This window comes from Botryllus schlosseri, chromosome 16 (assembly GCF_051294905.1).
Source record: "Botryllus schlosseri isolate E-star chromosome 16, Bs_hap1, whole genome shotgun sequence".
Lineage (NCBI taxonomy): Eukaryota > Metazoa > Chordata > Ascidiacea > Stolidobranchia > Styelidae > Botryllus > Botryllus schlosseri.
In genome coordinates this window covers 4,082,188-4,105,776 of record NC_137251.1, presented here as the reverse complement: position 1 = coordinate 4,105,776, position 23,589 = coordinate 4,082,188, and the positions used below count along the sequence as shown (strand labels likewise).

Here is a 23,589-nt window from a genome sequence, read left to right as displayed (position 1 = left end):
TTGCTTTCTTCTTTCAACTGGCATATCCCGATCGGCGCAGGATCAGACATTTAGCAATTTAGAAAGCTTTCCAATTCATATTTAATTACACGTCGCAATTCTAAGACGAGTCTATAGTATAACACTTTACGGCAAATGTTCATAAATGGCGAGCTCTTGAAGAGAATATTATTAAGCCCCAGTCGCAGAATTCGGATTTAATCATGACTTCGGTATCAATTAACTACGTAGAGTCGTAGACAGTTCTGTTTAAAATAACGAATTTAAGTTGTAACTTACTGCCACTGTCCCTGTCATTCGTGTTAGACATCAAAACAACACCAATATTTTTTTAGCGTAGTTATAGCCTACTTCTGAGGAAAAATACTTGTGACAGTCTATTGTTGAAGGACACGACGTTTGTGAAGTCACCCTTGAATCTGATATAATTTGACACCACTTCTGAGGAGTGGCGCCATGGCTTAGTTGGTTAAAGCGCCTGTCTAGTAAACAGGAGATCCTGGGTTCGAATCCCAGTGGTGCCTTTTTATCGTTCACGAACATCGTCAATAACAATGAATTAGCGAGGAAACTGCTTGCTTCGTAAAGCGAGAAGACATGGTGAGGGCCAATTGATAGATGTAGGCCTATTTGTAACCGCCCGATTATGATTAATTATTATATTTACGGCCACGGGTCCTACATTTTCCAAGACACCTCGTCACTCACCTCTACCGACAAATCTGATTACGTGAGCAGGGAGAGGATAAAAAAATGATAGCAATATATACGCAATTTCCGATCATATTGACCGATTCAATCCTGAATTATAGAAAATTTTCGGGCTTCGCGCCTAGGTTCGATATGAGCTGACTCACTAAACAGTACGACAAATGTCGCTGGTAAGTAGGGTTGCCAGTAAACTCGGCCCGCGGTAAATTCGGCCAGGTAAATTTGGCCTATGACATCAGTAAATTCGGCCCTCCGAGAATATTGTATTGAAATGTATTACCAACCGTTAACATGAATTAATTACATAATTATACTATTATTAAGTGATTTGGATGTCAGGGTATGCGTATCGCGTAATCACGGGAGATAGCGCGGATATTCACGGGGACCGAATTTACCGACGGCCGAATTCACTCGGGTATGCGTATAAATATATGTATTAAATAGTATATTCATATTGAAATGAACCCGAATATTTTCGGCTGACACTCGTCAGGGGTAATCGTCAGCAACTAGTAGAGAATTGGAAAGAACATTGTATATCAACAATCGTATCACAAAATATGACGTCACCAGCATGAAATTTCGAATGAGAGAGCGTTCAATGTACTATTTTTAGGTGATACACGAACTCCTTTTGTTGACAGAGTTTTGGTTGGTGTATTTTGATAAAAGTTGATTCCAAGGCACACAAATGGAATTGTGAACGGCCTCGACCTACGATTCGAAATCGGTCGTCTCGATAATTATTCGCACAAATCGGATTATCCAACAAATGTTTGCCGATGGCAGAATTAATTGCCTTTGATCGATCAGCATCAATCTTAAGTGGATGAGTTAAGGGTGAGCTTTTCACATCGCGTGACGCACGTGTTCTGATAAATCTGGGGACATGGCACCGTGGCTACGTGGGAAGAACGTCAAGACGTCTGCAGGACCGCATAAACCAACATGTCCCCAGATTTATCAGAACACGTGCGTCACGCGATGTGAAAAGCTCACCCTTAACTCATCTGGGGACATGTTGGTTTATGCGGTCCTGCAGACGTCTTGACGTTCTTCCCACGTAGCCACAATCACAGTGGCTACGTGGGAAGAACGTCAAGACGTCTGCAGGACCGCATAAACCAACATGTCCCCAGATTTATCAGAACACGTGCGTCACGCGATGTGAAAAGCTCACCCTTAACTCATCCACTTAAAGATTGATGCTGATCGATCAAAGGCAATTAATTCTGCCATCGGCAAACATTTGTTGGATAATCCGATTTGTGCGAATAATTATCGAGACGACCGATTTCGAATCGTAGGTCGAGGCCGTTCACAATTCCATTTGTGTGCCTTGGAATCAACTTTTATCAAAATACACCAACCAAAACTCTGTCAACAAAAGGAGTTCGTGTATCACCTAAAAATAGTACATTGAACGCTCTCTCATTCGAAATTTCATGCTGGTGACGTCATATTTTGTGATACGATTGTTGATATACAATGTTCTTTCCAATTCTCTACTAGTTGCTGACGATTACCCCTGACGAGTGTCAGCCGAAAATATTCGGGTTCATTTCAATATGAATAAATTGAATATACTATTTAATTGTATAATGGAGTTCTGTACCTCCAAGAAGCTCTTCAAATATATGTATGTATATATATGCAGATGTTTACGGGGCCGAATTTACCGACAGCCGAATTCAATCGGTATATTCGGCCCTCGTATAACTTTGTGTGAAATTGTATTACCAACTAATAATGTGTATTAGATTACATAATTATAATATTATCAAGTGATTTGGAGGTTAGGGGTTAGGTTTAGGGTTAGGATTAGCGTTAGGGTTAGGATTAGGATTAGGGTTGGGATTAGGGTTAGGTTAGGATTAGGGTTAGGTTAGGATTAGGGTTAGGTTAGGATAGGATTAGGGTTAGGTTAGGATTAGGGTTAGGTTAGAATTAGGGTTAGGTTAGGATTAGGGTTAGGTTAGGATTAGGGTTAGATTAAGGTTAGGGTTCAGGTTAGGTAATGGTATTGTAACTGTTATTGTTACTCTGGCCCTGACCGAATTTACCGAGGGCCGAATTTACCGAGGGCCGAATTCACCGGGCCGAATTTACCGCGGGCAGAGTTTACTGGAAATCGTAAGTAGTGGTAAAAAGATATCGACTGACAGGGCGGTCTGGGGGGTGACGCGACGCCCCCTAGAATATTGGCTTATCACCCATACGGGGGGCCAAGACCAACGTTTTAGGGGGGCTGACAAAGTGCTGTTTCGGTCCTGTTCCTAATGCATCAACTCAACAAAAAATTACTCCGAAAACGTCAACACACTGCCTGGACTCAAACTTGCGATGCAATATTACTTCTCGTGATTTGTTGTTCAGTACTTTAAATGGGTAGTTGGTCCATTTGGTAGCAGTGAATCACGCAATCTTTCAGTAGATGAACAGCTCATTGACTTCCGAAACGACACGTTTTTATAACGCTGTTTCCATAAAAATGGATGAGTGATTGATGACAGTCTGCCTATCTCCTTTTAAATTCTATACCATGCTACTTGCAAAAGCAATCAGAATTTTATTGCCATATGTGCATCTCCATAAATATGTGAACATAGCTTTTTTGTTTTGACTTAAATTAAAAACTGTACACGAAAAATACTGCTTGGAATTCACGATGAATGTGGGTACTGGGTATGCTTGTCAACAATATGCAGCCTCGCTTCAGCCGTACATATGTTCGAATGAACAAGCACAGTCTTCGCATAACGAAGTATTTTTTTTAATAAGCAACTTCTTGTAAGTGTGCCGCGAGAGTTTTATAATTTATTTTAGTTAGCTACAAGCCAGAAAAGTTTGGGGGATTTTGCTAAGGGGATTTCTTTTGGGACGAATCTCTCTCCCTCCCTCTCTCTCTCTCTCTCTCTCTCTCTCTCTTGCATGTGACGAATCGAATTATCGCGTATAGCGACCCTCGTATGTGGCGCCATGGCTTAGTTGGTTAAAGCGCCTGGGTTCGAATCCCAGTGGTGCCTTTTTGTAGTCAACAATATGCAGCCTCGCTTCAGCCGTAGATATGTTCGAATGAACAAGCACAGTCTTCGCATGATCAAGTTTTTTTTTAATAAGCAACTTTCTTGTAAGTGTGCCGCGAGTGTTTTATAATTTATTTTAGTTAACCACAAGCCAGAAAAGTTTGGGAAGCACTTTGCTAAGGGGATTTTCTTTTCGGACGAATCAATCAATCTCTCTCTCTCTCTCTCTCTTGCATGTGGCGAATGGAATTATCGCGTATATAGCGACCCCGCGCGTGGCGACATGGCTTAGTTGGTTAAAGCGCCTGTCTACTAAACAGGAGATATTGGGTTCGAATCCCAGTGGTGCCTTTTTGTAGGCTATGTCATAAATGGTCAATCTTCAACCGAAAGAATCAATTTACATACAATAGATTAGATGTAATCGTTATATATCGTTTCGTCCAGAAATGTAACTTCTTACGATGCGTCAAATATCAATGCGGTGGCAGTCTCCTCGTCGCATCTCACATGATTATATTGTACCGTAAAGATGGTTGCATCGCATAGTTTTTCAGGATCTTGATTAAATCTGGTTCGATGAAATCAGAAAATACATCCCAAACCCACCATCGTCTATTGTCACTCAAGTACCGGTTCCATCGTTCAAATGACAGCTCATTTGAGTAAGGGAAATAGTGTATTTCGACCAACAAGTTGGCATGTTCAATTTTCACCTAATATAACGAGTCGAACCCCTAAAGGTCGTACACTATCCTAATCCAAACTCCGCTAATCGGTGATTCTGATTGAAAGACCACATACTGCGAGTCATTTCGGCGACACTTTCCTATCGATCTTTTCGTTGTAACCCAATCTTGTAACGTTTAACGATTATGAAAATATGTATAAAATGTAATATCGTTATAACTATTTTAAGTAAGTTCTACGGGCATATGGTAGGTTTACCATATCTTGGGAATCTGAAAAGAGGACACTTTTTCAAAATTTTCAGACTTAGAATACTGGAATAAAATCCTTGAAAAAATAGTAAATTTTTTTTCCGTAAGTCGGTTGACAAAAAAGGTCATTTTTGTGGCTCGAATCCCGAAAACCCCGTCTGACCGTTACTATCTTAACCAAAAGTATCAAAAAAGAGGACACTTAGTTAGACGTCCTCCGAGGACACTTTCAACAAAGTCAAAAAGGGGACGTGCGGTAACGCTAGCATGCGGCCCAACCAGTCAAATCGCCTTTTGGCCCGTTCTGTTCATCTCGTGGTCGAGGATCCAGTTGAGCGCCGAGAGCACAATCTAATAATTGCACTAACCACAATCACATAAAGCGAAGACCGACCCCTAACTACAACCTAATCTAGCCCATCATCGGCAGAGGTGATGGTCGTTTCAACAGCCTTCCTATCTAAAGTTTATTTGAGTGTCAGGTCATCTATCACAAGGGTCACCAACTTATTTGAAACCAAGAGCTACTTCTAGGGTAGGGCTACCACTTACTCCCGTCGTTTATGCCCGTGTTAACTTCCGAGAGACACGCCGGGTTCAGTCGTGTCGCCGCACTGGGCTCCGAATAGCCAATCTCTGCGACGAGGCTACGCAATAGATCAACACCGGCATGGATTCTTCTCCACTTTGACTTTCAAAGCCCATGTTTGTATTTTTGCTACTGCCATCAAGGACGACTCATCTTGTCCTTGTCGCTTTGTTGCCCGCGTTGATGACCACTGCGCGGGTGCCGTATGTGCAACGTGTAAATCACGTGTAAACTGTATGCGCGCTCAGAATTGTAGGCAGCAATCCCATTCCATTTGGAGGAGGATTCTGGTGACTGTAATATCCCACTTGGTATGAAATTCGATAAAGTATATGCAGCTCGACTTGACTGCACCAGTGCAAATTTAGCATGACCGCCATAATAACCCTCTGATATCAGAAACTATGATGATTCGCATTGAACTTAATGAACAATGAACTAGAAATCCACAGTAAAAGGTAAATCATAATCTCGAATGCTCTTCGACATTTGCTTGTATCGTACAATTGTCGACGCTGATCATATTGGATCACATGACCATGTCCGGGGCCTAGGATAACTTATCGTATCGTAAGTTATCGTAGGCCCCGCCATGTCATACATAAGCTGGTGGCTTCATAACATATTCTTGCTGGCCTATCCAAGCCTAATCTAACGATTATCCTACCCTAATCCTCGTTCTCAAGTACATACATGAATAAATGTCGCCGTGGCCTGGTCTCGCAATGTCGCATGCAAACGTGTCGCTTGCTATTGTGTCGCAGGCCTAAAGTAGTCATATGCGCGCGACTGCGGTATCGGGGAAACACGCTGTTGGTGCACGATTGCGAAGTTGTAGGACAGAACAATTGTTATCGGAATATGTTCAGTGTTCACCATGTTGTTGTGACTCCCAATATATAACGCGGAGGTGGCCTTGTGCGATTCCGAAATATGTAGAGTAGTCAGTTTTTTAGGGCCAGTTTCGCCTAAAAAACTGAAAATTTCGAAGCATAAGTGGACTAAATCATAATCACCTGAGTTAATAGTGCAAGTATACGCAAAGCCGAATTTACTACTCCGTAAAAGTAGAAATACTTCTTCACCGATCTATTCTGCATATATAATTTATATAAGATACTCTAAATCTAAAAGCCAAAACATAAACATTATACAATGATCAGGCCACAAGATCATAACAATAAATGATTCTCTGTTGACGCATTCTCGAGGCACTTCATTGAATAAATCGCCGTACGGCCAGCAAATACATTTACCACAATTTATATAATCATAGATATACTGAATTCTAATAAATTCCTTTCCATCCTTTTGCACGGGCGTTGAAATCTCGTTCGACGCGCCCGTATCTCGTAGTCCATCTAATCTCACTGTCAGGATCTTGATCTTGCCTCGCGTCAAAGTGAATTGTTCCGGGAGGAAAACCAATGTGATGGGCGCCAACGTGATATCCATCGCTCAACGAGCGCGTATGACTGGGAATCTTGTTAGGAACAGCGTGACCCACTGGCGGAAAATCTTTTTCCACTTTCGCTCTCCATAACGCCGGCGGCTGGGGAAGATGATGCCCCGGGCTGAACGGGACCCATCTAGTTTTGTTAGGGTGCAGGCGTTGGCCATCTTTTCTAGCGATGTATTGAACGGCGACGGGAGAAGTGGCCGCCAAATTCCATGGCGACAGGCGAGCGTTTTCGTCTTGCAGCGTGAGCGGCTGTCTTTTATTGGGATTCTCGGCTTCCGCGGTCGGTGTTTCGGCCGCGATTCTTTCGAGCCTCTGTCGCTGTTTCATGAACATTCGGCCGCCTTTTGAGTGTAACGAAGGCTTATGCATCTGAAAATATTCAATTAGGACGCCTGAGCGGCTGGATATTCCGTACGCAGGACGATACGATGTCATACACGTTTTCGAAATAAACAGCATTGAATATTTTGATATGCTCGGGTAAGATACGGATTGATATTGGGACAATACGAAAGATCGAGAGCTTGGCATATTCCTTCCTGAATCGCCAAGGCCGAGAGTGTGCACTATGCAATGCATGCTGCCTTTGTGTTTCCGAAAAGTGGGACAGATTTAAAAACGCAGTGATAATGCGGAGCGCATACAGGATTCATAGTGGTTGCAATGCATGGTAAGCGCGAAATATCCGCAATGCATGGAGCGTTACACTTACAATATAAAAACATCAGCCTGATTTAAAAGTACCATTGATGTTGTTATTGTTTGTGGTATTCATGGTGTTTGTCGACTATTATGGTGATGGTGATTTACACCAGGTCAATTTACTTCGTTTTTATTCCGCAGCTGCCGATTTGTAGCACGGCCCACTTCTAGACTTTATAATAAGACACCGCTTACTAGTGCAGTGCGGGTCGACAAATTTTCTGATCTAGCTCCGATCCTGTTTTTTTAAATTCCCTGGTTCTACTCCAGTTCAACTTCTATAGGCCGGATTCTAAAAATGACCGTGATCCGATCGGAAAAACTCCGACCATAATAATCTACTCATAGGTTGGCATTGAATATTTATTGAGACTATACAAACAGGAAATTAAGAACTCAAAGATGAACCCTAGCTCATATTTGAAGTAGTTATGTCCACTTGGTATTGGCAATTTGGCACGCGGTTTATTTCCATGGACTGTTCAGTGTAACTATATTGATTCCAGGGCGGAAGAGGGCAAGTTCCGGCTCCAATCCGGCTTCGGCCAAAAATAGAAAAATGGGAACAATGTTGAGATGATTCGATTCGACTCGGATCACGAATTTAATTACTTGTCTTGTTCTTCTGGACATCTGTGCTGCACTAGTAAGTGACCACGTCGTCATCAATACTAATCCTGTATTTACTATATTACGTTTACGTTTTCAATATATACAGGGATATCTAGAACTTCTAGATAACCCTGTCAATATAACCAATTTCATCAGCCGACACATCACGGTCAAAGCGACTACAATATGCCCAAACTGGCTTTGACATAATGACCTTGACTCGCCATATAATATCAATACAATCATACATGAATTTGTTCAATTAGTTTCATGTAAAACTATAGCTGCGAGGCTCCGCAAAGAAAATATCGGCGTATAACATAGCCTATGTCCGAATAGATTTTGTGATATATGTGACATTACAAATAGGATTTTCGAACACCAATATTGCGCGACATCTTGGGAATAACGAATCCACTTCGAAGGCCTTCATGGATATTGGAGGTAGGGACTAGGGATGCGGGTGCCAGTTTGAAGCGGTCCAGCGCCAGCTACAGTCTTCCACATTAGCACTAACGACTCAAACGATATAACCTGAACATGTTTGGTGACTTGGAAATTGAATCACAGTCGGAAAAGTTGAGGTTGCTTGACATGACTTCAGTTCAAATTTCCATTGCATCGACGTGACTGACTCTGAGGTAATGTATTCATTTAATCGAATACACACGTAAATGAGCCTGTACAGTGTACATCTCTTTCAACCGTGCGTATATATACCTAATAAATAGTGACTCAAACTTACTACATCTGCAAGTACGCGGAATGCTCTTGGTGACTTTTTACCGATGTTCTCAACACGATGATGGGCAGCCTCCGCGTTACGGCCTTCGCTGCATTGTGCATCGCTTGCGTAATCGCCGTTTATTGGCTGGCATTCTGCATCGTCAGCTGCCGCACTTTCGTATTCCGTTGCAAAAATCACCGGGATTTCTTGCTGGTTTGGTTGGGCCTCCATCCTTCGAATGACACTATATTTCGGCACCCGGCGCCATGACTTCTGACCTTCCGCCCGCATTGATTTTGTTTATTTATACACGCCTATGTTTATATTTACCGGCCAACTCAAACCTGCATCCCGCTATCTTATCCTGCCTACGGCGTAGCGATGCGCATCATGACGGTACAGCTGTCGCGCGTTTCGTTCGAAGGTGGCTCCCTGGGGTGTCGTAGCAATACTATATTATGTGATTACGTGGGTGCCTCTATTTCGTCTACCTTGATGTATTCGTAACATTTGGCTAATAGGGTACAGTCGGGTAGGCCCTAGCCCAGGGTTACGATACGTCCTCATTTTTCAGGTTTTTGAAAATGTCCTCCGAGGCAGACTTAGACAACTAAATCATTCAAGTTGTCTAATTTCACTAAATTAGAGCAAAATGCAAGTAATCTAATTCTAATATAATTTGTGAAATGTTCTTATGTTCGAATTCTAATTCTAATCTAATTTTTTGTTTTTCTGAAAATGCCTCGTCCGCGGCATTTTGCAGCGAGATAACAAGAATATCCCTCTCGCGGTTGTGGCGAGATAGCGCAGTTGTATATCCCGCGGCTGCAGCACCAATGGGTTGCGGGTTCGAGTCCGACGGGTCGACTTCATAATTCCGATATCTAAGTGTTGGAGGTTTATCTAGGCTCCTCCTCGCCACCTCATCCACGTAAGCGGTGTCTTACTAAAAGCCTAGAAGTGGGCCGTGCTATAAGTCGGCAGTTACGGAATAGAAATGAAGATCATCGGCCTGGTGTGAATGACCAATGACATTACTAGTCGACAAGCACCATGAATTCCTCAAAACAAAATCCCTCTGGCGCAGAGAAATCCAGTGCCAAGCCACCACACCGTACAATCATAGTAGTAATTGTGACGAATAATAGCCATGCGTTAGTGCAGCTAACAGCAGCCGTTTCAGCTAGTGCGGGATAGTGTTGTTAGGTACAGGCGAATAGCTTATTTTGAATGAACAACAATTATTTGAAACTGAAATCAATTTCATCATTTCAAAATGCTTTACTTCGCGTTCTTCAAAAATCACGAATCAGATCGGCGGCCGCATGTGGCGCGCCTCCTGGTGACCCCTGTTGAGTGCAAAACGAGCCAAGCTCATGGTTATGGAAACGCACTGTGATTTGATATGAACTGAACTTGCTTTATCATTTATCCATTTCATTCAATTTCCAATTTTTTTGCGAATTCAGTAACTCTAATTCTAATCTAATTTGGAAAAAGCTGTTTAGCTTTAATTCTAATTTTCATCTAATTTGGAAAAATTGTGTAGCTTTAATTCTAATTTTAATCTAATTTGGAAAAGCTGAAAATTTTCTAGTTGTCCAAGTCTGCTCCGAGGACGCCCTAAATGTCCTCCTTTTGTGACTTTGTCCTCTTTTTTGAGAATTTTGGTTAAATATAGGGCAAATTTCGACTGCGATACAGTAAATCAGCGCTCCGTTGCTCAGTTGAGCCGAAAAGTTGACATTATTTTCTCTAGTCAACCAACCACAAAGTCGGGAAAATAATCACCATTTTTTCCGAATTTCACTCCACAATTCCAAGTCTGAAATTTTTAAAAAGTGCCCTCCTTTCCCGATTCCAAAATATGGTAACCCTACCCTAGCCTCTGAAGCGGGTGCCACAGGGCACAGCCGATATGAAGTAGAGCCTTGCCGCCTGCCCTATATGGTTATTGGCACAATAAGATAGTACTTCCAGTTCGATCACACAGTATCAAAAGAGTGTCAGTATTTGTTTCAGAATAGTTATAGGCTTATCGAAAAAAAAATACGTAACCGGTCTTCCACGGAATACCATGGGTTCCTTGAGCCAGTCCCTGCGGTTCCGTGAAGATCAAAACACGCACTCAACTCATATACATACCTTCAATTTGCGAGGATACAACCCGTATCAATATTCAATACTAGCCAGTCTTCAGGATTACCGGACCACGACCTAACATCGACCTCGCCCTCCGCCACATGCCACCCCATTTTGTCGCTTGCGTCTTATATTCTCTGCATTACTTTTCATTCAGTGTGCATGCCTCTTATTTACTTCGCCTAGGCTAAGGTGGGTGTCTGATCTTAATGGCTACTCGAAGTTGTTTCGACACCTTCCTATCTTTTCATGGTATCGCAGTCCTGTGATGTTTTGAAACGATGAAAATATTAACAAACCTGATTGATTGATTGATTGATTGATTGATTGATAGGTTATTGGCCGACATTGGCTGCAGACAGTTGTCGGAATCGCCGTGTGCAGTGGCGTACGCAAGAGAATTTTGTGAAGTCCCGCTCGAATTCTGTCACAATTTGATGCCACACTGGCAGCGCGGCGCCGTGGCTTAGTTGGTTAAAGCGCCTGTCTAGTAAACAGGAGATCCTGGGTTCGAATCCCGGCGGTGCCTTTTAACTTCTTCTTATTGATTAACAGAGCACGACGCTGATAACCCACAGCATATCGCCAATAGGCCTCCATAATTTCGAAACGATTTGGCGTGACTCCAAGCTCTATCTGTGGGTTATGGATTGTATATGCTCAGCAAATATAATTTCAAGTATTGAAGTCGTACACAGCTCTGTATCGGGTAGAAATGTTTGCGTATGTCCGCCGCGTGAGCATAATTCTGCGAATATATACCAATGTCTCTATATTTAAGGTAATAAGTGTCACAGTGAATAATATTTCGGAGGGGATATAAAATAGGAAGGCGTATGATTTGATCAATGAAGTGAAGTGACACATTATACATATAACAGTATATCCATCGTTACATGTCAGGTACATATGACGTCACAATGAGCAACTACCAAGTTTTCGGGATTAAATCCCATTCCGTCCCTTCTGCTGCACCAATGGGTATATATTCTATGCAATGTAATTCAATCAAGTTGGGAACACCCGGGTGACACATCGTCGCTTAGTTGGTTAAACCACCCGTCCCGTAAAAAGCCGATAATACGTTCGAATCCCGGCGGTGTCTATTGTCTTTTGCAAGCACTTGTTACAGGTCAACACTGCGTAACTTTTGACAGCTAACCTACGGGTTTGTTATCTATAACGTTACGAAGCCGGGCTCTGAACCCTTGTCCAATGTCCATTGTCCAATGTCCATTTACGAATACAACGTTCGCACAATAAGGATCGAATAACTCCTACGTCAGAGGTGATTTGTGAGCAACGACCGTCATTGTTATATCCATTTGGAAGGACGGTTCAATAGCATCCCATTTTTGTTGATTAGACCCTACAACTAGCCTACATCCCCAATCAACTTCAAGCTCCAATGTCAATTCTCGTAGGCCTCGGTTCCATGAATTGCCGTCCACAATGGCCGGATATAATCGAATAACTGATTTTAGATTATAAAACTTCATTTCGACGCTGAGCTGTGCGTACTGCGCAATCGCGATGAAAATATTAATAAACTGCCGTATGCTTTTTTATACTTTTTTATCTTCTTTTACTTTTCAATCAGTGCGCATGCCTCCTCTTTACATCGCCTAGAGGCCAAGGTGGCTGTCTGATTCCAAAGACTACTCCAAGTCGTTTCGACGCCTTGCTATGTTTTCATTGTATCGCAATTTTTGTGGTGTAATAAGGTTTACGATATAGGCAATTAGTTACAGAACCAAGATTTTCATTCGGACAAAAATACAGTACAAGGAAAACCATGCCAATAAATAATGGTCTTTTCCATATTTTCCCCGTAAGCTCAGTTCAGTTTCAGTTCAAATTATTATTCAGTTTCACGAATCGTCTGTACAAATCCGTTAACTACGATATTTAAGGAACGGGTTGTAAAATTTCACCCAGTGTGAATAAAAATACACGGATAAGCCTAAACAAATTGCCCACATGCTCGTGCCATGTTGGGAAATCAGAATGCATTCACGCCTCGTTGCATAGCTTAACAAGTGCGAAATGAATTCGTCACGGGTCTAGCGCAGCATGTCTGCCTATATTTGGCGTTGTTTTATAGAGCAACGACTGCATGACGACTATCGTACAAATCCCCTGTAGTTGATGAAGAGCATATTCCACAGCAATAAACGATACTTATTCCTACCATGACAGTTATATGGGTGCCAATGCAAACAATGAAACTGTCGACGACCTCAATTTTTCGCTCCAAGCCTCATTCTCGCACTGGAGATTGGCATGAAATTGTAACTGTAGCTGCTCTATGCAGAAGACTGGGTCAGGCAATGTTCTTGCTACTATAAATTTTCAAGCTAAATAGCCACAGTTAATTGTGTCACCTTCAGTTAACCCTGCGTCATGATGCGTTGAGTTATTTCCAATGATTTATTAGTCACGCAATATTTAATTGTCTGTAGACTCCGGTAGACAAGTCGTTACCCAAATATTCGATGTCGACTCAGCAGTTTACAAAGACTTCAACCATTTTTATAAATGATGTCTCAATCTACCAGGGGAATAAAATCCATGCGTAGGAAAAGAGTGCTTGCTTGGAAACTTTGACACGTGCAGATAATTACTCAGATTGAATAGCTTTTGCCTCAACGCAAACATATCGCCTAGCCGCCAAGAACTTATTTTCGCTTTGCTGCTAATGGCTGGATATAAGAAATTGTTTCAAGTGTTATAAATGCTCTTGTCAGCTTGGATTTCACCGAATGGATTTAGTATTGTGCGTTTTCAGAACTAGCATGAAGGAAACGCGAAAGATCATGTATTGTAATGAGATCTAGTAGCGGTGGATGTATCCAGTCGCACGGCGGTTTGCATGCACTTGAAATCTGGTAAAGCGATTGGGATACCAGGTAGCCTGCACTATTGCCGGTGAGATTAAGCGCCGGTTTCCAACGAAAAAAGTATTTTTCTGCTGCAAAAAGGCACCGATTGGAAACTTCACACCCTTTGCTTCCTCTCCATTGGGGGTGCTTAGAGGGGAAGAAGACGGCGAGAGAGGCAATTGAAAGCAAAGCGCCGAAGTACCTCAGGCGCAAAGTTGCTCTAGTAGCTTATCGCCGGACGCCGACAGCAGACGAAAAACGAGGCTCAAACGGGCGCATCGTTCGCCAGCCACGGAGGCGAAAACTGCGCAATTGCCGGCGACACAATGGGCACCAGCACGTCGTCCATTGTTTCGTCGCAATATTGGAAATGGACGCGGGCGAAGACATGGACGATATGCCTCGTGATTGTGCTTCTAGAATTTGGACAGACATCAGCTTACCGTAAGTCGATTCTGTTTTCTATAGCCATATTCAGATCTCATCTAAGCCCAACTATGAGATCACGCTCCTGGTAGGTTGACTGTTTAAGTGTTTATATACAAGTGTGGACCGTACAATTATCCGCTCGTGCCTACGACCTGAGGCGGTTTTCCAGGCATGAGATTTATGATTCCGAAGTGCTATATCTAGTTGGTAAAAACACTCTATCGACAGTTGCAAAATCTGTGTGCTAAGTACTTCGCTATAAATCGCTCGCGGCCGGCTACGTGCGGGCGACTTTCGTGATAATAGCGTCGATATTTCCTTGGGGAAGGCAGTAATTTCGCCTGATATACCGCTATTGCCGGCTCGCCGCTTTCGAGCCTCGTTATAGAGTTTTCGCTCGAATGAATTTTCGTAGGCTTTCATGCCTTGGTATTTAGCTTTGGTTTCCGTTTATGCTATCGCGTCTGCGAGCTGGTTCTGGCGTGACGGAATTCGGGAACGTCGACGCGCAGGTCTGCTTACATGGAGTTGGGAGTCATGAAATTGATGGGTGTCGGCGTTAATGTTGCCTTTTTTCTGCGCAATATGTTTCGGCCGAGGCCTCAGCACGGGTGACGAAAGCGGACAGCACCAGATTGGCATAGTTGCGTCATCGCAATGCAATTTATAGTCGTAAACTACAAGGTCGTGGTTACGTTACTGCTGTCGCGACAACGGGCAAAATCGTTTTGGGCTTTGTACTTTGCGACCGACCTTTTGATGTTGTAAACGTCAAAAGTTTTCAAATTTCTGACAGTACCGAAGCAATCTTGCTTGTCGATTTGTAGTCGACGCGACCCTGACCGATAAAATCAGCCAACACATCAAACGAAGTCTTCTCAGCCGTTAGACGCGAATGACACCGCTTATATAAATATCTTGCGTGACGCCTCTTGGACATAAATACACGTAATGTCGAGTGTAAGACATTAAATAAATATCTGCTACGCGAAAGTCAACTGAAAAGAAGTTAAATTGACCACCCGCCGTATCTAAGTATGACATTTGAAAACCTGCAATCACTCAAAATGAATATTACACATGTTTTGTTCAAACGGGTCTGATTAATGTGGTTTTGATGTTAGTTTACCGCTTTCGTGATCTTCATTTTCAAGCCTCCTCCGCTGTAAGTCTTCATTTCTGTATAAGTAATAATTTAGTCGATTTTTTTACCTAAAAACAGAAAATTTTGACCGAAAGAATCTTAATTTTGACATTTTTGACCTTAAAAATCTTAATTTTGACCAAATTTGACCTAACGTATGCAAATGAGGTGTTTCCTCACATTTGTACTACTCATCTTCATTTCTCGTTGGAGCTGTCTGTCCTTCCGAAGTAGTTAATCCCGAAAATAAACTTTTTTGCCTCAAAAACTGACAAATTTTTATATGAAAAAACTTTATTTTAGCGAAATCTGGCCCTATGAAGAATTCCAGTGGTTACATTACGCATTATGGTAGAAATAATTAAATCTTTTGTAGTACAACGAAAGATACTTTCCCACATTGTCGGGTAAAAGTGTCTGTGCTTACTTAGTAGCTTGCCAAGAACGGAGAAAGAACGTTCAACAGCAGCAGTTGTTGGCTGACAACACTGAAGTTGTGCGTACACTGCTGGTGACAAACAGTGTTGCTTCATTCTGGCAATGGTGTCTATATCACAATTTTTCATCATTCGCTTCTTGATATAGGAACCATGCAATGCCCTGCCGCAGTCTTGCTTCAGTTGGGATATTGCGGTTAGAGCTGGGCACAATGATTTCAGTACTCGAATCTGAATCGAGTATTAATTTTAATGATTCGAGTCGAGTAGTAAAGGATGATTTTTTCAAGTATAGGAATTATAATTTACTAACGAGAATTATAGTTTCGATACTATTTTTCATTGAGAAAACCTTGGAACCTTGATTGGCCGTGTCGCAGCATACGAGACATAGTACACAGCTACGAACGTTACTGAAAATAACATATTTACGGAGTCATGATGATCCCAAAACATTGTCAACAAGTGCAATGAAATCGATGTGGTTGAAAAAATAGCAAATAATTTTTAATGTGACGGACATCAGGCATTCTGTTCTTTGTGGTGGCATAAAAGGTAAATATTGGAACTTTGACAAAGAACATTCTGTTGTGACGTCATAATAAGTGCTACTCGAATACTCGACTCGAAGCGTAATACGTAATTCACAATCGAATCACTCAGGTACTCGATTTTGCCCAGCCCTAATTGCGGTACGTTGAGCATAACACCATGTCAACCTATTTGTCTCATTTGAATGTTTAGGATTCACGATGAGCAGACAATGGGCCGTCTACAACGGTAGGCCTATAAAGTAGGCTACAAGCTGTAAAATGCCAAATGAAAAGTTCACCGACAGTGCAAAATCTACGATACAAACGAATTGCAGGTTGCAAAAAAGTTTTAACTTTGTAAACAATTTTGACATTTTTTGACCTAACGCTACAATTTTGACCTCATTTTGACTTTTTTTGACATGTAAAAAGAAATCGCCCTAGTAATAATATAGCCTATTCATCATACTTTTATTTCCTCTGGCTTCCTTCGGAGACATGTGCGCTTCGCCGTGACCCGGCTTAGCCACGTTTCGGCTCCACGTCGATTTTCGTTCCGAACCAGCGGCTCGTGAAAATAATTCGGAGTCTTTTGTAGCATCTTGGTTCAGGAGCACGGGCGCGCTTATACGCTCTCACCACGATCTTGAAGCAGCTCTAAAACATTCGAACATGTAACAACGAGTTTTTACAACGGTAATAGTCCTACCTGAGTCGAAAATATACATTACGACATCTAATTTACGATTTAGGTTACGGATGAGATTTCAGTGTGATTGAAGTATTGCTTCGGCCATAAGCGCTACTGTTCAGTGAAATCCTTATTTAACTTCACTGGATGACAAAAGTTAATGGGCCGACTGATTACAGATTCTTGTCACTTTTTACAACTTACAACACTAACGTAACGTAGGTACGCTGTTGCATTACATCTTTGCGTTCAAAGGCGTTGATTTGTTCTTTTCGCGTAATTGAGCGTGCGGCCAGAATATACTTTATCGTGCGGCATGGATATATTGCCTCCCAGTCTAACTCGATCGGTTAATAGCGTGGCGAAAAAATGTCCTCTGTCTGGGTATCTAAATATCGCGGATGATACATATTGATATTTAATATAAACTGTTCCAACTGAATCGGCTAGTCCGCTAGAATGATTCCGCTTACGGTGAAGTATGTGGCTTCAACGTCGCAAAAGTGTGTGTCTTCGGTTATTCAGATGTGAAAATCTGACGAATTACTGAATACACGTTGGGTAGTCCAGTGCATGATGGCGTAGCCATGGGAAATGGCGACTTTGCCTCCGAGATTTCGTTTCATGCATTGTGATAGCGTATTACTTTACTATGCGTAGCAATGGACCCATGATTGAATGACTTCCGAAATTCTTCGATAGTCCGCATTAAAAAACGAGGGATTGAAACCTAAATATGTTGAATGCACATCCGCTCTGTGTAGCAAGGCCGAAAATTTGGGATTTATAATATCATCTGCATTATCTACCTACATCTACAATGATCGGACGCTACTGATCAATTATGACCTAAGATACATGATGCTAACGTCGACTGTTGACCGGCACTTTTTGAGAAATTCATCATTATAAAAGTACGGAAGCTCTCTTGAATTTACACCGGTGTCCGATGATTTTGATCTGTTTCACGACACCATGTTATGACAACGTGTGCAGCGAAGCGAATAATCTAACACAAACAAAACGAAAACTGCTGGTTGCCGAACCCTGACGTCGTTAAATAGGCCTACTGGCGATAATCGCATAGGTGGCCACTGGCCAGTAACGAAGTAGCCTACATAAACTTTTCAAAGTCTGCAATTTTACTTACTAAGTCAAACTTTTACTTGAATAATCAACACGTCTTAGGGTTAGGCTAACCTCTTCATACGTTATACAATTTGAGAAGTAGAAAGCAGATTGGGGGTAGTTCGGCATCACTTTCTTGAGTGAAATAGCCTCCGTACGACAGTAACTTAATATATTACGAAAATTCCGCCTATATGCAGTGACAGTCACTTTGCATTTTGTACTTTCATGAAATAATTTACACTTCAGCAATACAAATGTAATACTGTATAGCTATATACCAAAAACATTCTGGCTCTAGCCGAGGCGGTTACATATCGTTAGTCTGGAGCTGAACATAAATAATAAAAGCACTGACATTTTGTTTTTGCAAATCAACGATAATGTATTTGGGACATATTCTAAGGTCCAGATTACATATGAAAAAGGTCAGTATGCGGACCGCGGTCCGCTAGTTGGGTGGCCCTGTTATGCATGATCTGGTTGTAAAATGTGCTGGACATTCATTGATAATAACGACCAACGTCATTTCTTTCGCCAGACCACGTCGATGTATTGTCTAAGATCCACGAAAGCGACAAAGTCCACCTCAACGTGCTCTCGGTAGGCTGCGAAAACGGCACACGGAAAGCGTTTCAATTCGACAGGGACACGAGCATTGAGATCGACACCAGCGAGCTTTTCGATGGAGGTGAGACTACGCCCGTCATTAATTCCCGCCACGCGTGCTTGATCTCTCCTTTTCCCGTCAGGCTTCCCCGAAGAGTTCACGATCATGGCTAACATCATGCCTGACGTCAAAGTGAAATCAGCCTTGCTTATGTCGCTGATGCACGAAGACGATTGGATGCAGCTGGGTGTCGAGATCGGAAAGAAACCGGAGTTCGTGTACCAGGACCGGAAACGGCCGAAAAGCGAGCGGGTCAACGCCAAACTGGGCACCAAGCATTCCCCGATTAAAATGAACCAACACGAGTACGTAAACTGCTCCCCCGACGTTCACAATACAGCCAACTAACCGGACTTGCAAATCTAGACCATTAGAGTTGACCAATTAGAGCAAAATGCCACTAATATATTTTGCGAAATGTTTTAATACTCAAATTTTAATTCTAATGTTATTCATGGCTTCCAGAAAACGGTAGTGGATAGGGTAAGGAGAATGAACTCTGGATTGGTAATGAGCTTCATTTTTCTTGTACTTCTTTCTAGTTCGAAATATAATTCAATTCCCAAGTTTCTGTGAGTTCACTAGTTTTAATCTAATTTGTAAAAGCTGAGCATTTGTAACCAACTTACAGATAGTTGCGAAACACGTGACTGCACGGTTGGGTAACCTAACTTCTAGATATTTATGGCCGCTTCGTAAACAGACATGGTAATCTTGTAGCTGGCGACCCGTCCGCAGATTTTACCAAGACTGGCCTTGAACGAATACTTCTGTCTCACTAATGACGTAAATATATATATTTTAATAATTTATATTTATTAATATTTATATTTTAATAAACCAATGATGATGATGATAAATATAAATTATAATCTTCTCGTGGCCCTGGAACCAGCACCCGAAATCTCTCTCGTAATAATCGTCAGATTATATATTTTCATCACATCAAGATGTCATGAGTGCGACGTTTGTGAGCACTTGGACTATAGATAACTAACCTACGGATAGATGCGCGACACCTGATTCACGGTCGAGTGATGCGAGGGTCGGCAGATTTGTTGTCGCTTCGTAGCATGAAACGGCAACATAATTGCTAATCCCATAGATGACGACCCGAGCGCTCAAATTAAGTAAAGTTGATCTTATTTGAAAGCTACAGTCGCGTTGATTTTCAGACTTTGAGGGGTATTTCGAGGGGGTTCCATTGACCTGATCAGACTTTAATGTATATTATCAGAATCTGGGCGACTGTAGCTTTCAAATAAGACCAACTTTACTTAATTTGAGCGCCCGTGTTGTCATCTATGGAATTAGCAATTACGTTGCCGTTTCATGCTATCAAGCGACAACAAATCTGCCGAATCTAGCATCACTCGACCGTGAATCACGTGTTGGGCAACTTATACTTGAACAACAGATATGAGGATGTCGAAACGACTACCGTAGTAAGGGTCTCTTAATCTGGCATCAACCTCGGCTTAGTACCCGATGTCCATCGTTCAATATTAATCTTATTTAGCTGAGTCTTCAACGTCCGAAATCGGCATTGTTACAAACAATCGCCGCGCCGCATGACAATGACGTAATAACGTTGCTTCGACGATACGCTCAACCAGTACGTGACGATCTGATTGTTGCGTACAGTGCCGATTTCCAGCTTCAGGGGCGATTTTAGGGAGGTTACAGTACGCTGACCACATTTTAATGTATATTTTCGTAATGAGTGTGACCGTGTCTTGCATTTAAGACCAGTCGCAATAACTTTTGCGCTTGGGTCGCCATCTGTTTACTAAGCGACCACAAATTGCTAGCCTAATCCGGCTGCGTAATCGCGGGGTCACGTGTTTCGAGGGTTAGTGAGATGCACGAACGGTGTCCTAAGGGTGTTCAAACGTGATTCCAGATGGCACAGAGTGGCGTGGTCCGTGTACAACGACCGCGTGCGGTTCTACGTGAACTGCGCCATGGTCGTCGAGACGAACATCACAAAGTCAGCGGGCCCGCTCAGTGCTGCCGGTAAAGTCGTTTTAGGAGTGCCGCAACGAGGCGGTAGAGGTTTCCAGGTTCGTGTGCGCTTGAAAAAATCACGCACTCTGATAAATACATTTGCTTTTGCGTTGCAGGGAATCGTGGCACAGCTTGAGATGACTGACGACCCGGAGCACGCCGGCCTTATGTGCCGTAAGTTCGCTACACAATGCGGCGTTAGCTCTGCGGCTGCTTCTGCACCGGCTCATATCGAAAGAGCTTACGCTGATGTAAGATAATATCAATATAGGTCTGAGTAAAATCAACCATGTCCATTTCATTGCACTTTCTGACATTATTGTGGGTTGATCGCGACTCATAGATTATGTCATTAAAACTAACGCAAATCGCCGTCTACTACATATACGAATGCTGCATTACGACTATAATGGAGGTTTCAAGACTTCTTCAGTGTAACATAGTACCGAAACTATTCTCGTTGATAGAATTGTTCTTAGTGGCAAGAAGGTGCGTAGGCGTAATTCGGTTCTTGGCTCGAATCGTTAGAATTAACACTCGATTCAGCTTCAAGAATCTGAAATCGCTACGCCCAACCCAAAATATCACCAACGCAAGAGTGGAGATGAGTTACATTTGTGTATCTAGGAGGCCAGCAACGACACGGACGATTTCGATTCACTGATCATTCCAACCAACTTGCCGGGGTCATCCGGGGGCGGTCGTGGCGATTCGTCGTCCGGCGGAGATGGTGACGGTTCGTCGTCCGGCGGAGACGGCTCGTCGGATGGCGGGCTGAAAGGGGCTAAAGGCGAAAAGGGAGACGCGGCAGTGGTGGAACCGGTATGTTATTCGACAATAAAGGATTAGTCGCATTTAAAGTGACCCATGTAGTCAAAACACCATGAATACTAGAACGACAACATGAGACCAGTAAACTCCCTTTTAAAGCAGAAATTCCAGAATCACGCATAACACTGCCCCGTGCCCACCGTCTAATATCAGTTTGGGAATTACAAATTATACCATTTACGACTTGTATGGTTATTCAAATCGCCTCCTGTATTTCATGGCTGACGAAATAAACAAACTGTCTCTAAGTAACGATATTTGCCCGAAGCCTAAAACTGCTAACGTTGCTGCAGTTTATTTGAGTTCATTACCAATTTTCTTTTACTGTTGCGTCATAGTATTGCCGTGATTCAACAAGTCGCTCATATATCCGGCGCGCCATTTTCGAAACCGGCCACTTCTGGAAATGTTATTTGCAGCAAAACTGTTGTTTGAATATGATTATGGTATTGTCTGTTGATGTGCATTTAATGGCTCGACCTCGAGCGCGAGTAGCAAAAACTCTCACCCGTTTTTGCAATCATTACCTCGGCCGTAGGAGCAGCCAGGATGATTAGAGAAATTTGCCATGAATTAGTTCTGCTATACTTGCGGGTACAATTATGATATGAAACCATAAACCATAGCATTTTTATCTGCGCAAGACACAATATAATATGACAAACAGGTGAGAGGGTGGACAGTAATAAAGTACTTCGACTTTATCAAAATACTAAAGTAGGTTATGCCTGCTTGCACTACTTACTCCGATGGTTATGCTTTCCGACTTCTACTTGATAGTTCTTGAAGTAAAACTACTCAATTTTTACACTTTGACTTTTGTAGAGTAGAAATTAGAGTTTTGATCAGGTCGTATCATATCCGCGAGTAAAATTACATGAACTGAGGTAAATAGCCCAATATCAAGGTGGCAGAAAATAGCTTTAAAAATTAATTTTGCAAATTCGGATATTGCATACCTCCGATTCCTTACAAAATCTATGCGACTCCTCAAACAAATCTACTTTTCAAAACTATGACTCGAGTACTTTCAGAAATTTCATTTTTTACTTCTACTTGAAGTACAGTACTTTCGGCATGTCTTGGATACTAGCTGTAGAATTACTTGTAATTGCACTTTAGTAACATCGGTGAATAATACTATGATTACCTACGACCATAATGTGATAGGGAATCGCAGATAACATTACCACAATTCTACCCCACTGATACGACTGTGCTTTTTTGTATGTGATTTTACCAAATTTTTCAGGACGTATTCGTACCAGGACCTCCAGGGCCGCAGGGTCCCAAGGTTGGTACATACTTTTGTCATGTCAGCCTGTAACGCTCGCATAAATGCTGTGGAAAAATTTCAGGGCGACCCTGGACCAATGGGCTACGCAGGCATGCAAGGTGAACCCGGAGATGTGGGCGAACGGGTAATCAAAACCACATTACGATTTGCTATTCTCAAGTGACATGTTTTCAATAATGCAGGGTGTGCCAGGACGGGATGGAGTTCCAGGTCTGAAGGGTTTACCGGGGCCAGCAGGGCGCCACATATTAATTCCAGTAAGTATATTCGATTGCGCACCTGTATGTTCTTAAGTTTTAACTGGAAACTTGCATTTTCCATCATTTGACTTTCGTCATATTGGTTGACATAGTTTCACTGAGCCTAGCTATTGAAATTTCTGTGACTGAACTAGTGGCCATCTATTCACAAAATTGTTAACAACGGATATAGACACTCTATGTAATTTTGCATCTGCTCTACCATTCAGAAATGTTATCTTGAACCGCATGAGCAGCTGACACCGACACATGTAAGAATATAGTTGAAGTGGTCAGCAAGGGGTCCTATCATTCTACGAGCTTCTACTCAAGTATTGCACTTACAACTCAAGTTGTTTTGATTTTCTACTGCCGATATTCATGAA

General features: G+C 42.3%; 2 protein-coding genes and 3 non-coding genes across 6 annotated transcripts in view; 4 read left to right on the top strand and 1 right to left on the bottom strand.

Annotated features, from left to right (window-relative positions):
- Window positions 1–450: 450 nt before the first annotated feature.
- Window positions 451–524, top strand: Trnat-agu (transfer RNA threonine (anticodon AGU)). Its single transcript has one exon. It is a non-coding gene; the product is annotated as a tRNA-Thr (tRNA).
- A 3,493-nt stretch (window positions 525–4,017) lies between these two features.
- Trnas-acu (transfer RNA serine (anticodon ACU)) lies at window positions 4,018–4,091 on the top strand. The gene has a single exon. It is a non-coding gene; the product is annotated as a tRNA-Ser (tRNA).
- A 2,354-nt stretch (window positions 4,092–6,445) lies between these two features.
- Window positions 6,446–9,173, bottom strand: LOC145459185 (uncharacterized). The gene is made up of 2 exons (XM_080337817.1): window positions 8,792–9,173; window positions 6,446–7,101 (listed from the first exon to the last, which is right to left on the bottom strand). Exons 1-2 carry the CDS (start codon window positions 9,062–9,064, stop codon window positions 6,559–6,561), a joined length of 816 nt encoding a protein of 271 aa, XP_080193943.1. The 5' UTR covers window positions 9,065–9,173; the 3' UTR covers window positions 6,446–6,558.
- A 2,197-nt stretch (window positions 9,174–11,370) lies between these two features.
- On the top strand, window positions 11,371–11,444 carry Trnat-agu (transfer RNA threonine (anticodon AGU)). Its single transcript has one exon. It is a non-coding gene; the product is annotated as a tRNA-Thr (tRNA).
- A 2,464-nt stretch (window positions 11,445–13,908) lies between these two features.
- Window positions 13,909–23,589, top strand: part of LOC145459039 (uncharacterized) — a 60,165-nt gene continuing 50,484 nt past the window's right edge. Inside the window, exons 1-9 of one of the 2 annotated variants that reach the window (XM_080337617.1) lie at window positions 13,909–14,241; window positions 18,701–18,850; window positions 18,912–19,134; window positions 20,733–20,892; window positions 20,953–21,087; window positions 21,464–21,658; window positions 22,920–22,961; window positions 23,026–23,088; window positions 23,147–23,221. In XM_080337617.1, the coding sequence (XP_080193743.1) occupies window positions 14,124–14,241; window positions 18,701–18,850; window positions 18,912–19,134; window positions 20,733–20,892; window positions 20,953–21,087; window positions 21,464–21,658; window positions 22,920–22,961; window positions 23,026–23,088; window positions 23,147–23,221 (1,161 nt within the window). In that variant the 5' untranslated portion in view covers window positions 13,909–14,123. The remainder of the gene's footprint in view (window positions 14,242–18,700; window positions 18,851–18,911; window positions 19,135–20,732; window positions 20,893–20,952; window positions 21,088–21,463; window positions 21,659–22,919; window positions 22,962–23,025; window positions 23,089–23,146; window positions 23,222–23,589) is intronic. The other variant, XM_080337616.1, reaches the window with a different exon arrangement.